General features: G+C 36.4%; 1 protein-coding gene across 9 annotated transcripts in view; it reads right to left on the reverse strand.

Moving 5' to 3' along the window:
- Positions 1 to 15906, reverse strand: part of TMEM161B (transmembrane protein 161B) — a 182014-nt gene that overhangs the window by 36558 nt on the left and 129550 nt on the right. For 5 of the 9 annotated variants that reach the window (XM_055563693.1, XM_055563685.1, XM_055563669.1 and 2 more), the window contains exons 2-3: positions 14953 to 15056; positions 678 to 761 (exon numbers count right to left, since the gene is read on the reverse strand). In XM_055563693.1, coding sequence (XP_055419668.1) covers positions 678 to 761; positions 14953 to 15056 — 188 coding nt within the window. Of the gene's footprint in view, positions 1 to 677; positions 762 to 14952; positions 15057 to 15906 lie in introns of those variants that run through there. The other 4 variants (XM_055563732.1, XM_055563715.1, XM_055563709.1 and 1 more) reach the window with 2 other exon arrangements.

The raw sequence follows: 15906 nt of genomic DNA on the forward strand, positions 1-15906 counted from the left end.
TATTAGAATCACAGATTCAGATCCTAAGACGTTCTCCGCAGTTAAGGAAACTAAGGCCCATTTAGAGAGGCTAACTGACATATACCTTCTATGAAGGTTCAATATAAATAAGGACATAAAATTTTAAAGCTGGAAGAATCTTTCAAAATTACTATGTTTGGTCCTTCTCCTTCACAGATGAGGCTGCTGGCGTCTATTCAGGGAGGTTTATTAATAGGCAATTTTCTTCATAAACTTTAAATATAATATTTAAAAGCCTGTACAGGACCTAAGAAGTTACAGTGTTCACCCCTTTTATTAAAAAAAAAAAAAAAATGAGAAAAGACGTAAAAAGCAACTGAATTTGCCCAATTTCTGGGTGGTAGCAAAATCTGGAAAAGAACCCAAACCCACTGGTATCTTTAAATGAGTTGCAACGACATGGGTTATGGGTCTCTCAACCCCCTACTAACAATTTTAAGTAAAATTATCATTTTTGTGTTTATATATTAGATTACTACATATTGGGTGCTCTTAAAGGGCAATTCAGTATTATTTTAGATCATGGATTTTGATTTCAGATTTTCCAATTGTTTATAGCATAATCAGTATATGTTACTTTAACCAAAGTACCAAAACACATTTCCATAAATTCTGTAAAATATTTAACACTTTACAAACTGAACAATATAACTTACCTGTCTTTTCTGCTTTTCCCTTTTTGCTGCTTTCCTGCAAGAATTCTTAATTCTTCTTCTGTAGGATGTTGATACCATCTCAAACTAAGAAAAAAATTTAATTCTTTTTAAATAAAGAATTAAAACCTCCAGAATTATTCACTTACTCTACAAACATTTACTGAGTTTCCTAATTGGGAAGACACTGCAGGGAAATATCAGGTGAAAAACTCTAACCTGAACAGATCCGACTGCTTAAGCCTTAAAAGGTTTAGATTCAAATTCAACAAACACCCACCAAGCACTTACTAGATGCCAGACTCTACAATGTTGTTTGTAGGTGTTTCTCTTACAACTGATACACTATGAATATATATTAAGATCCTACTGTCTTACTTTAACAATAAAGGGTGTGAACTTTGCAGGCAAGCTTGCAGGAACACATTCAAATTTTCTACCCATCCTTCATTTACACAGAAGGAATTGTTCAGTTCAGTTCAGTCGCTCAGTCGTGTCCGACTCTTTGCGACCCCATGAATCGCAGCACGCCAGGCCTCCCTGTCCATCACCAACTCCCGGAGTTCACTCAGACTCACGTCCATTGAGTCAGTGATGCCATCCATTCATCTCATCCTCTGTCGTCCCCTTTTCCTCCTGCCCCCTTACTCCTTGGTCCTTCCAAGGAGTAAGCATCTTTTAATTTCTTTTAATTTAATAAGGAATTGTTATTTGTCTTAAAAAGAGTCCTCTGAATGCCCCCAAAACTACAGGTAGTCTTTGCTTTTCTTTCCTTCCTTAATTTAGCTGGAGAATTTTCAAACTTGATGTAAGAATTAGAGTGAATTGCTGTGTTAACAAAACCCTTTACTCTTAACCACATCTAACCCTCTTTGGTTCAGTTCAGTTCAGTCGCTCAGTCATGTCCGACTCTTTGCGACCCCATGAATCACAGCACGCCAGGCCTTCCTGTCCATCACCATCTCCTGGAGTTCACTCAAACTCACATTCATTGAGTCGGTGATGCCATCCAGCCATCTCCCTCCTGCCCCCAATCCCTCCCAGCATGAGAGTCTTTTCCAATGAGTCAACTCTTCGCATGAGGTGGCCAAAGTATTGGAGTTTCAGCTTTAGCATCATTCCTTCCAAAGAAATCCCAGGGCTGATCTCCTTTAGAATGGACTGGTTGGATCTCCTTGCAGTCCAAGGGACTCTCAAGAGTCTTCTCCAACACCACAGTTCAAAAGCATCAATTCTTCGGCGCTCAGCTTTCTTCACAGTCCAACTCTCGCATCCATACATGACTTTTTAGTTAGGGCTCCAAAAACATGTGATTGTATTCACCTCCACTACCCAGTCAAAATATCTAGACAAGTCATTTATTCCTTCCCAAGCACCCACCTTCTCATTCACAATTTCCTGTCTCACCTGAACTTCCTATCTGTCATCCACGTAAGTTTGATATTTGGGTTTTACCTTCAACATGCCCTTCCCATATATTAGCATTAATTCTGTTCTTTAACTCTTAAAAGTTCCAAACTTGCCTACTTACTGAAAGGACCTCAGTTCAGCGTATCTTCCTTTCTAGCTGACTATGGCAAAACTTCTCTTCTTTTCCCCTAGACTCTTCTAAACGCATTCTAATCCCACATTTATTTTTTTCCATAATGCAAATCCTATCAAGGCATATATGCCTGCATAAATCCTTTCCAAGACTCCTCACAGAGTAAACAAGTGAGTAAGGCAGCTAAGCAAAGATACCAACCAATATCCTGTTGTGAAAACGAAACAAGACACCTCATATTCAAAGATCTTCCAATTTTTCAACCACAAAAATCTAGATTTTTAAAGTGAAATACCTCAATTTTTAAAAAATGCTACTGCTGATTTTCTGTTTTAAAAATATTGCTGAACTGGTAATGTGAGTAATGACCAAATGTTTAGTGATATAAAGAAATTGTTAAAATTTTTTAGCTGTGATAATGGGATTACAGTAACTTTTTTAAAGTTCATATATTTTAGAGATATACACTGAAATATCTATGAATGAAACAATAATAATATTTGCTACAAAATAATGTTGGGGGAAGAGAGGAAGGGAGTACAGATGAAACTGGCCACCAGCTATTGTAATGACTACACGGGAGCTCATTATATTTGTTATATATTCATGGTATCATTCTGTCTGTTCTTTGTATATGTTTAAACATTTGCATTAAAGCTAAAATACACATTACAATGCCATATATAGACTTTGTGACCACTTATTTTAATAGCCTTTCACAATCTACTGTCTACTTCATCAGACTCAAGAATTCCCTTTTGGGGGATGGGAGGATCCAGAGGGAGGGGACATAAGTACACCTATGGCTGATTAATGTTGATGTAGGCAGAAACTAACATGATATTGTAGAACAATTATCCTCCAATTACAAAAAGAACCACCCTTTTGAACATGACCTTCTACCTAGACTAAGTGACATTTATTCCACAAATTCTTTCATCCCTTGGCATTTTTGCATACATCCTTCCCTCTGCTTGAAATACCTGTGCCACTATTGGCAAACTTCTAATTTACTTTGATGCTTTATAAGGCGATCTCTCTGTGGTATAATAAAGAATACATCTGGTTACTGCCCCACTTATAGCTTCAGGATGGAGGTGGGTCACCAGAAACACCACCCAATTAGAACTGGAACTTTCAGCCAGCTAACCTCCAGGAATGGGAAGAGTGTTGAAGATTAAGTTTCAATCATGCGGCCAATGATTAAAATCATGCCTATGTAATGAAACTCCATAAAATCTCTAGACACCGAAGCTCCGAGGAGTTTCCTAGCTGTTAAACATACTGAAGTACCTGGAGGGTGACATGTCCTGATTCCGCAGGGAGAGGACATGGAAACGCTGTGCTCCTTCCCAAACCTCATCCAATGTGTAATCTTTATATTAACTGTAATCACTGCACTTTCTTTGGTTCTAATTGTTATACAGAATTACTGAACCTGACAGGGTCATGGAAATGCTGGTTGTCAAAAGTATGGCTCAGGGACCCCAAGAACTTGCAGCTGGCATCCAAAGCCTGTGCATTCTTATGGAGGATTTTGCCTTTAACCAATGGAATCTGAGCTAACTCCAGGTAGCTAGTGTCAAAATTGAACTGCAGTTGGTACCAGACTGATTGGGGTAAAATGGAATATTCCTCTAGCTGACAGATCTTTGGAGTCAAGACTTTGTGACTTACTTGTTCCTGTATACTTCAAAACTAGTACAGTTACTGGCATATAGTAAGTGCTCAAAAAGGATCAATGAATGAATGCAGTTCTCCTCTTAAGGGTTTTAAAATAAAATATATATATCCCAACCCAAAATGCCCTAAACTATACTTAACATGGATAAGGAGGCACTTCCTGAAATTTCAGTCAAAGTCCAGAATTTTAATTTACAGTCAATTCTCATTATTCGCAGTAGTTATGCTCTATAAAGTTGCCGCGAACACTGAACCATTGCTCCTAGGGGAAATACACAGGTTCCCACGAGCCTCCAAGTCACAACATCTTCAATCAATCAATATTTTATGTGTGTTTCTGTTTAAAGATACCTTAATATATACTGTTGATTCACTAATATTAAATTCATGGTCAACAGTAATAAAACTCAGGTGTGAACAAAACTTATCTAATAACTGTAATCTAAAGTATAGTATTTTCTTGGTATCTGTGAATACTAGTGAATTTTCTCCATAGGGCACACCATAACCTTCTTGAGCTTAGGAACACTAGATATCAAGCACTGCAGCACTATACTTGGGGGCCATTTTGAATAGCAAAGTCACCAAAAAAGCAAAAATGTATAAAGATGGACTAGTTAGACCACAAAAAGGACACCTGATTACATTATGAGACGTACAACAAGAAGGCTTCAGCTGGGAACCTAGGCCTCATCTGGGAACCTAGGCCTCAGCTGGGAACAAGCTACTCAAATTTTTTACCACTCTGCATATATATCTATAAATGACTTCAAAAGCACCACAAGTACGACTTTGGGGATTACAAATAAATTTCAGCAATTAGGCAAATCACAAGTACAGAATCTACAAATAATGAGGACCGAGTATATAACATTTAGGAGAACACATAAGCAATAACTCATTTATAAAGCCTAAAACTAGTTGTTTATTTCTTTGAGGAAATAATTCTCAGTGAAAGAATCTTAGTACTACAGAAAACTTAAGTTACATTTACAGTCCTACAATAATGAAATATTTTAAGACCCCTACATTTTCTAGGATCTATTTTCTTCTAAAATATTCTCAGATTTAATTGTGTGAATCCATTTTTCTAAATACCTCTAATTTTGGTATTTAAATCCATAGGCATTAATAAGATCACCTAACAGTAAAATAAAACATAGTAGAAGGCTAAACAGTTAATAAGGAAGTGGGAAAACTGAGTTTATGAGAACAAGTATGTAACAAATTCAGCACTGAAGGAAAAACAGGGAAATAAGCCAAACCTAAGGAATGGATATGGGAGGGGCTTTGCCATTTAAAAAGGAAGGGAGGCAGAGTTGTGACTCTTTTATTTATTTGTTGTTTTTATTTTTAATGGGAAACATTTTAAAAATGTGTGTGTGCATTAATAGGAATAATCCTACAGATATAAAGCAATTAATGGCACAGAGATGGGAAATGGCCAAATTTATTTGTTGTTTTGTTTATTTGTTGTTATTATTTTTAATGGGAAACATTTTAAAAATGTGTGTGTGCATTAATAGGAATAGTCCTACAGATATAAAGCAATTAATGGCACAGAGATGGGAAATGGCCAAAGAAGCAAAGTCTGAGTGAAGGTTAGAGGGGATGGGGTACAGCCCACAAATGAAGCTATGGGGTCTTGGCAGCAAGAGATATCCTCCATAGGCCAAAATTAAAATATGTGAACAGTAAAAAACAAAAAACATAAGTGGCATCAAGATGAGAGGGAGAACAAAAATAAAAAACAAAGAGAGGCTGCACATGCACCTAGGGCTAGGGGTTTGATGGCATGAAGATGAGAGAGAGAGAGGTTCCTGCTTTATGAGTTTAGAGTGAGGCTGAGGCAGGAATGTGTAAATGAAGAGAGGTCTGGGGCTGAAAAAGCTGGCTGAGAAGTACAACACACAAAGACTTCCAGGCTGCATGGAGGAGCTATCTAAGGATGTGAAAACAAAGGAAAACCTTATTAATAAAGGTATAGTTACACACTTTTCTTCAATAGTCACTGCTTCGTAGAATATTTCATATGATTCCTATCTAGCAAACTTTAAGTTTTGTCCTAAATTTTTGGTCTTTTCCTTTGCAAAATGACTTAGAACCTGCTTCCCGTGATACATTTTGTCGTCGTTCGTCAGTCGTGAAGTCGTGTCAGACTCTTTGTGACCCCGTGAACTGCAGCATGCCAGGCTTCCCTGTTCCTCATCATCTCCCTGAGTTGGCTCAATATCATGTCCACTGAGTCAGTGATGCCATCCAACCATCTCGTCCTGTTGCCCCCTTCTCCTCTCGCCCTCAATCTTTTCTAGCATTAGGGTCTTTTCCTCTTCGCATCAGGTGGCCAAAGTAGTGGAGCCTCAGCTTCAACACCAGTCCTTCCAATGAATATTCAGGGTTGATTTCCTTTAGGATTGACTGGTTTGATCTCTTGGCAATCCAAGGGACTCGCAGGAGTCTTCTCCAACACCAAGGTTCAAAAGCATCAATTCTTTGGTGCTCAGTTTTCTTTATGGTACAATTCACATTCACACTGGATGTGATTACTGGAAAAACCATAGTTTTGGCTATATGGACCTTTGTTGGCAAAGTAATGTTTTTCCTTTTTAATATACTTATCTAGTTTTGTCATAGTTTTTCTTCCAAGGAGCAAGTATCTTTTAATTTCATGGCTGCAGTCACTACTGTCTGCAGTGATTTTGAAACCCAAGAAAATAAAATGTCACTGCTTCCACTATTTCCCCTTTTATGTGGCATGAAGTGATGAGACCAGATGCCATGATCTTAGTTTTTCAAATGTTGACTTTTAAGCCAGCTTTTTCACTCTCCTCTTTCACTTTCATCAAGAGGCTCTTTAGTTCCTCTTCACTTTCTGCCATTAGAGAGGTATCATCTGCATATCTGAAGTTATTGGTATTTCTCTCAGGAATCTTGATTCCAGCTTGTGAGTCATACACCCCAGCATTTCATGTATCACCGACTCAACAGACATGAGTTTGAGTAAACTCCAGGAGTTGGTGACGGACAGGGTGGCCTGGCGTGCCGCAGTCCATGGGATCACAAAGAGTCAACACAACTGAGCAACTGAACTGAACTGAATTCTGCATATAACTTAAATAAGCAGGGTGACAATATACAGCCTTGATGTACTCCTTTCCCAATTTTGAACCAGTCCGTTGTTCCATGTCCAGTTTTTCGTTACTTCTTGTCCTGCATACATATTTCTCAGGAGTCAGGTAAGGTGGCCTGGCATCCCCATCTCATTAAGAATATTCCATAGTTTGTTGTCATCCACACAGTCAAAGGAGGAGAAGCAGATGCTTTTTTGGAATTCCCTTGCTTTTTCTACAATACGGCATATATTGGTGCTTTGATCTCTGGTTCCTTTGCCTTTTCTAAATCCAGGTTGTACATCTGGAAGTTCTCAGTTCATGTACTGCTGAAGCCTAGCTTGAAGGATTTTGAGTATAATCTTGCTAGTATGTGAAATGAGTGCAACTGTATGGTAATTTGAACATTCTTTGGCATTGCCTTTCTTTGGGATTGGAATGAAAACAGATCTTTTCCAGTTCTGTGGCCACTGCTGAGTTTTCCAAATTTGCTAGCATATTAAGTACAGTGTTTAACAACATCATCTTTTAAGATTTGGAATAGCTCAGCTGGAATTCCATCACCTCTGCTAGCTTTGTTCATAGTAACACTTCCTAAGGCCCACTTGACTTCACACTCCAGGATGTCTGGCTCTAGGTGAGCGATCACACCATCATGGTTATCTGGGTCACTAAGATCTTTTTTGCATAGTTCTTCTGTGTATTCTTGCCACCTCTCAATCTCTTCTGCTTCTGTTAGGTCCTTGCCGGTTTTTGTCCTTTACTGTGCCTATCTTTGCATGAAATGTCTTCCCTGGGTATCTCCAATTTTCTTCAAGAGATCTCTAGAGTCTTCCCCATTCTATTGTTTACCTCTATTTATCTGCATTATTCACTTAAGATGGCTTTCTGATCTCTTCTTGCTATCCTCTAAAACTCGCATTGAGATGAGTGTATCTTTCCTTTTCTCCTTTGCCTTTCGCTTCTCTTTTCTTAGTTATTTGTAAGCCCTCCAGAGACAACCACTTTGCCTTCCTGCATTTCTTTTTCTTTGGGATGGTTTTGGCCACCACCTCCTGTACAATGTTATGAACCTCCATCCATAGTTCTGCAGGTACTCTGTCTACCAGATGTAATCCCTTGAATCTATTCCTCACCTCCACTGTATAATCATAGTGTTAGTCACTCAGTCGCATTCAACTTTTTGCGATCCCATGGACTGCAGCCCACCAGGCCCCTCTGTCCATGGGATTCTCCAGGCAAGAATCCTGGAATGGGTGGCCACTTCCTTCTCCAGGGGATCTTCCTGACCCAGGGATCAAACCCATGTCTCATGCACTGCAGTCAGATTCTTTACTGTCTGTGCCACCAGGGAAGCCCAGGTATAATGTAAGTGCTATGTAAATAATTGAAGAAGAATGGAAAATTCAAGTTTGTTTTCTGGAACTTCACAGAATTTTTTTTTTTCAAATATTTTCCATCCTTTGGTTGAATTCATGGATATGCAGATACAAAGGGCTGACTGTACTTTCTTCTCTCCAAATATCAATTCCTAGTAAATATATAACACCATATATAGTTCCAAAGTAAATTCACAGGTTTTCTTGTTTGTTTGTTTTATTTTGCTTTAACCTGTCATGTAACATACTGCCATGAGTCTTTGGATGTGGCATCCAACTAAAAAAAGCTGCATATAGTCACTCTCTGTATGAGAGGTTAAATGTTATAAGGCAACAACATTTTTGTGGACTATTTTTAAAACATGATAAATGGCATTATCAACATTATTCAAGATTTAAATATCACATATACATCACAGATCATCTCCATATCAACAATTTGTAAGGGGAACACTAGAAAATAAAAATATAATCATAAGGGATTTGATTTAGGTCATACCTGAATGACCTAGTGGTTTTCCCTACTTTCTTCAATCTGAGCCTGAATTTTGCAATAATTGGCCTGATACACTAGGCCTTTCAAATATGGGCTTAGAAAACAGATATAAAAGTTTATTAGTCTTATACGTGATATTAAGAATAATGGTTACAAAAATACAATTAAAGACAAATGCTTCATGTTAATTAAAAGAAGCATGATGTAAAATTACACATAAAATAATCACATCCATGAGGGGGAAATATGAAAAGATTAGAAGGAAATACAACAAAATTTACACTGAGACTGTCTTTAGCTGAAAGGAATACAGTTTGTTATCTCTTATTTTTTCCTTATTATTGCCTTTTTCTACATCACAAGCATGTATTATGCTAATAATAATAATTTTTTTTAAAAAGTAAGTATTAATAGAGTTTACAACAAAACTGAACCTTCTGCATTTAAGTTAAACTGTATCTTCTGACATTTACTTTGGCTACTTTCACTTAAATTCAGTCAACAGTGTCTCAGATAACAAAGCCAACTGTGTTATACTCCACTAAATCACTGAAATAATTTTTCAGTAATTTTCTTGCATAAACCTCTTTTATAAAATAATATCAGGCTACAAACAAATCAGGCAGTTTCAAGACCACTAAAAAAAAAATACTAGAAAATACAGAATGCATTGACCTAGATTCATTAAAAAAAAAAAAAATTAAACAGTAATGTTATTTAAAGTGAACTACTTAAAAAAATTTTAGAAGTAAAAATTTCAGAAATTTAAAATGAAAATCATAACATGAACAAATATGGAAAAGCTGGGTACTGAGAGAAAGCTAAAAACAGCTTTAATACATAAATAATCATACAAAACTCTTTCACAAGATAGGTCATAACACAGTTTTGGTCTCTATTCTAAATCTCAAAGTAATAATTTAGACGTGAAAAAAAACTTGAGAGAAAACAAACACCACCTAAAACCTAGAAAATCTTTCAGTACAAGTAACAAAATATTGTTTATTACATATATATTAATACATTCTCTTGTTACTTATTGGAAACTTTACTAGAATATCATGACATTCTGGAACGGATTAAGACAGCTAAGGCAGGAGAGCAAGGACTCAGGCATTCCGTAAGGTTTGAACCTTTCCCTTAGGTCATAGGTCCCACCTACTGTGCATTTGAATAGTAGGTTTCTCTCACCAAAGGGAATTTGCAAATTCTTGGATCAGGCAACATGCGAAAGAGAACAGGCAAAAAGAATTAAAAGCAAATGAACAGGGTGTTGTCACATCCTCTTTACCCAATACAGGATGAGACAAAATCAGAATAAATCCAACCATAATATATTTTGAGTCAGGGACATATGAAGGGAAGTATCAGACCAAAGTGAGAGCCTAGGGGGATGAAGGGGTAGAGAAAAATGCATAAGGTTTAAGCTGAACAATCTCGGAAAGCAGGTTCAGCAAGGAAGCTATAAAGGACAAAAAGCCAAATCTTGCTCCTCATGCAAAACCCACTATTCAAATGTACAAAGAATGTAACCTACCACTTACCTCTCCATGAAAAGAGGGGCCAGGCAAACTTCAAAACAAAAAGGAACTTTAATTACAATAGAAAGTAGAGAATACTCTGGCTATGAAGCAGTGGTATGCTGGACACAATAAAGAACTAACATCTGTAGGTGATCTGAGCAATGGTCAGAACAAATGATCAGAGTAAAGGTACAGAGAAACCAACTTCCCACAATCCTTCTTTCCTTTGGAGAGGAAGAGATGGGAAGAGCAACCTGAGCACTAGACTCCACATCTGAGTTCTTCAAGGTTAGTAATTTGCTCACAGGTAACAGCAAGATCTTGTTTCATAAATTCTTATTAAAGCAGGAATGCCTCAACAGTCGAATAAAAAGGCATGTAATAAAAAGGAGAATAACATTTTCTAGGAGAAAAACATTTTTCTATTATAAAAAAGTAGAAGGATGGAATACAAAATAATTGTGACTTAGTAATGTGGAACACATTTAATCTCAAATGGTGAGAGAGGTATAATTTTAACAGATGATATTTCTTAAACTCTACTTCACACTTAGCATGCTTTTGGTAATTAGAAAAATGCTGATGTGCCTTTAAATTTAGAATAAAAGATGACTATAGTCCTAGAGAACCCAGAAGAGTAAGTAAAGAGAAACCATATACTTCCTATAACCTGAGGATATCTTCTAGAAGGCTAAGCACACTAGGAAAAAAGGTAGAAAAAAGAAAACCTGAAATAAATTACTCTGTAAACCGCCAGCAGAAGTCACAGTGATTGTAGAAAAGTTTACCTCCACCAAATTAAAAATTCGGTTTAAGTACATTCCAGGACAAGGGTCTGGAGTCTGATGAATAACCATACATCAAATAATTACTAGACTATGAGTCAGATTTCCAGGGTAAGAGGCTGGATCTGTTTCACTTTTCAGTACGTGAACATGAGTAAAGCTACAATTTCTCATCTAAAAATGGAGACAATATTACCTACAACATAAGGACTAGGCACTCACCAATCCTGCTTTTACTTCCCAAGCACAAGGAAAAGTATATTTCCCAGCCTGCCATGCACTTTTGGTCTGAACCAGTCACAGGGCTCCAGACTATACAATGTGGGCAGAAATGATGTATCTACTTCTAAGCCTGGACCCTAGAATCTCCTGAAAAAACCACAGCCCATTCTCTCTTTACTTGCCAACTGGCACAGTTCAGTTCAGTTCAGTCGCTCAGTCATGTCCGACTCTTTGTGACCCCATGGACTGCAGCACACCAGGCCTCCCTGTCCATCACCAACTCCTGGAGTTTACTCAAACTCATGTCCATTGAGTTGGTGACGCCATCCAGCCATCTCATGCTCTGTCGTCCCCTTCTCCTCTCGCCTTCAATCTTTCCCATCAGGGTCTTTTCAACTGGCACAGCATCTAACAAAAAGGACTCCAAAGTAGCAGAAGGAACAGAGGAGCCACAAACAGAAGCAGGAGCCTAGAATCCCTAAGTAACACCTGAATCATCATTTTGTGAAGGAGCTACACAGAGAGTTGCCCTACCCCTCTCAGGTACCCTAATTTGACCTTGATTCCTGTCCTGTCTGTGACTGACAAACTTTTATTAAGTTCAGACACTGAGATTTTGGAGGTCATAAAATACCCCAATACATGTCTTCTTCCAAGTTCAGAGTGTAGAGATGCAAATGGGGTAACAGAAATAAAAATTTTATCAATACAAAGTTTCTTTAACGTTGTAAAGGTAATATTAACGGAAATAAACCAGGCTAAAGATTATGCACTTAATAAAAAAACACCTAGATATCTACAATATTAATTACAAAATAAAAATGTTATTTAACCAAGAGCCAGAAAACTAGTCAATTTTTTAATATAAAAAATCAACAGGCTAATATATAAGCAAAAACTGCGAATTTCTTCAAGGTGCTGACTTCAGGAAATTAGCAGGCTTACTTGTTAAGTTAACATAATAGAAACAGGTGCCACTTCACACCTTCCATTCTAAAAGAGACAGAAGTTGATAAAAGATATGGACAGAAGCTAATTAACGGGATAAAAAGAGAAGCCATAACTTTTAAGAAAAACATGAATACTTACAATCTGAATATATGATAAAAAATTAAGTCAACAGATACCAAAACTAAAGTTTCTTCTGTCATACTTGTGATTAAACTATCGTGGTATCTACACCATCTATTCACTTAAATCTCTTCACTACAGCCACTCCCAAACCATTCTATACTATCTGTAATTTTGAAAGTTCTCTCATAAGCTTCTCCCTTTAAATTTCTTCAAGCATTTTACAAACGACAAAGAACGCCCTCAGATCTTCTTCCCTTTCTCTTCCTTCAACTCAGCAACAACACATGGTTTAAAATATAAACTGTCATTTCTCATCAATATTTTTACATGAGCAATTTAGAAAAGATTTTAGATTTTCTTAATATTAAAAAAGTGTCATTTCATGTCACAAAAGGTTTGTAAAACAGTAATTATTTCAAAATTATAAAATCAACATTCTTATTCAACAGAATTAGGCAACAACCGTCAGAATATAGCTTCATGACTTAAAAATTTCAGATTTAATATTAAAGAAAAATATCAATAGATGATCTTAAGAATAAAGAGCAAAACAAACAAAGAGGAAATGAAAGTAGCAGAAAAGAATCACTAGAAAATCCTGATTGGTATTCCTTGGAACCTGATTTGGAATTAGAGACAGCATTAACACTAAAGTTAATCTATTTACAAAAGCAAATCAAGATCACAAAATTTATCAACTTCATGTTTATTTTTGAAGGTTGAGCTCCTCTTCAAATTAGCAATATGTATACTTACATGACAGATAAATTGTCAAAAGAGCAGCAATTTTAAATATAATATATTGTTTCAAAATTAACAAAGAGAATCAGTTTTCAATCTCTGGAAGTTTTAGTTTTATAGAAACAAATGGGCTGCAGATTACCTGTTAGAAAATAGAAACTCCCTAAAAAGGGATAAGACTGCCAAGATCTTTAAAGCCAAAAAGGATAGGAAGGCTCCCTGGAGACTCACTGGAAACAAAACCAGAAATGTGCAATTCTCAATAGAAAATAAGCTACCTTAATATGTATTTTATCTAGTTTATTAATTCAGATTCTATTTATTTAGAATTAATGGTATTTGCCCAGCAGATATTTACCCTTTCATGATCTACAAAAAAGGGTTTTTGCTAAGCAAAACAAGTAAGCAAGACTACACAGGGTATAAACCTACATAGTTAAAAACTAGTCACTGATGATTTACTTTTTTCACTTATAAATATCTTTGATGAAGTTTTAACTTTACTAAAACTTCAGTCATTATTTACTTTGCTAATAAAAATATATATTTTTAAACCACTGTTCTCTCACACTTTCCATACACATGTGTGTGTGCACGTATCAGTGTTCAAAAAACCTTTTTGGACAATCTAAATAGTATTTTCCTATATTTAAACACTGATATGGAACAAGCATAAAGCACAAAGAATATACTTAAAACTGAAAAATAAATTAAGCTTTGTGGATAGAATGGCTTATTATTGGTCTTGCAGTATATGAAATCATTAGGCAGATAATAGCTGTCCATTGCTTTCTAACTTAAAGTGAAGGGAAAGTCGCTCAGTCGTGTCCAGCTCTTTGCGACCCCATGGACTATACAGTCCATGGAGTTCTCCAGGCCAGAATACTGGAGTGGGTAGTCTTTCCCTTCTCCAGGGTTCTAACTTAAAAGGTCTAAACAATAGAAAACTGATATACAAATCAATAATAGAATCTATTTATTTATTAGAGACAAATAACTGTAGTTAAAAAAACTATAATCATGGTACCAAACCTGTAATCTGCCTTTCATAATTACACAAGATTGTGGCATGTATTTCTGTATGCAGGGTTTTACTGCTTTTGCCTCCTGATATCTGTATTTAACTTCTGGACTGTTTATTTTATTCTTTAACTTTCAGCAAGGTAACTTAGTTCTTCTCCATGAGGGGACAGTAGTAGTAGTAAGTCTATAGTGCACTAAACAAAATTAAAAGCCTACAAAACAACTTCACCCCCTCTTTGCTAAATTAAAGTTTAAAATTATTTATTAACAGTAAAACAAAGGACTCCTAACTCTCATAATACTCTCAACTAAGTCACCAGTAATAGGGCAGGTGCTTTGAGTCATTTTTTCCAACAATGGTGAAAATTTAAGCACTTCGATTTATAGCCACTTCCTCTTATTGACCAACTTTTTTTAAAAAAGGTAACTAGAAAAGTCATGTGATAATTCCAGTGGCCATGTTCAAAAAGAGATAGAGAAAGAGGAGACTAAATTCTTGACAATGATCATCCTATTATCTTTGTACTCAACAAACTACTACTATCTCAAGTAAGAGAAATAAGGAAGCTGGATTTTTCTTGTAATTTTCCTTTTTCATGTTTTTCGAAAACTGGAATCAGCACTCAACTTCTAGGAGGTTAATCAGCCTGGTAAACAGAGAAGAAAGTACTAGTCAGAATCAGCCTGTCCTTGCCTTACCTGCCATTACAGAGTAGCCACCGAGCAAGAGAATAGTGAGGTAGAATCTTCTGCATGGCACTAGCCATCACCATGGTAACAACCAGCTGTATACCTATCACACCCTGTGTAAAGAAACAAACAGATGAGTTTAACAATGAATGAATTTAGATTTGAGGACACCGCTGAAAAGCTTTCTATATGTTTTGAAAATTATACTTTGTAAGAAAAATGGGTTTACTATCAAAACACCTATTATTCTGCCATATGGGATCTCACCTCATAATCCTCTACAAGTTATCCAAGGGTCACATCCATATTAACAAAAGTTAAATCAGGGAACATACACTTTCAAAATCTATTTCCAAGAAATCTTCTCCATTACCTGAGTGTACCAAAATGAAGCGGAAAATAGTGATTTTTTTTCCCCATCCTTTTCCAGATTTACTCTATTCAACACACTTAGAACACCAGCTTGGCTAGCTCTAAAAGCAGTATGCCTGTTTTTTAATTCTAGGGTGGCAATGAACGACTCAAGAGCATTAACTATACTAAATGTGATGGTGGAAAGTCACTAGAAAAAAAAATTTAATTCATCCTATCATCACAAACTTTCAATGGATGGGCTTTTAACAAGATCCAAACATGCCCAGTTTGTTCTTATCAATCCCTCTCTTGTTCTCTGCAATACCTAATTCAAACCTTCTCCCATCTCCCCACACCTCCAACCTCCCTCAAACTTCTTCCTTCTTAAAAAAAAAAAAAAAATTCAATCCTAGCAAAGTGATTCAGTTTCACACACATACATATACATGTACTTTCCACACATATTCTTTTCCATTACAGGTTATTACAAGATATTGAATATAGTTCCCTCTGCTATACTGTAGGACCTTGTTTTTACCTGTTTTACATATAGCAATTTGCATCTGCTAATCCCAAGCTCCTAATTTATCCACTCCCTCCGAACTTCTC

Source organism: Bubalus kerabau, chromosome 1, assembly GCF_029407905.1.
Source record: "Bubalus kerabau isolate K-KA32 ecotype Philippines breed swamp buffalo chromosome 1, PCC_UOA_SB_1v2, whole genome shotgun sequence".
Classification (NCBI taxonomy): Eukaryota; Metazoa; Chordata; class Mammalia; order Artiodactyla; family Bovidae; genus Bubalus; species Bubalus kerabau.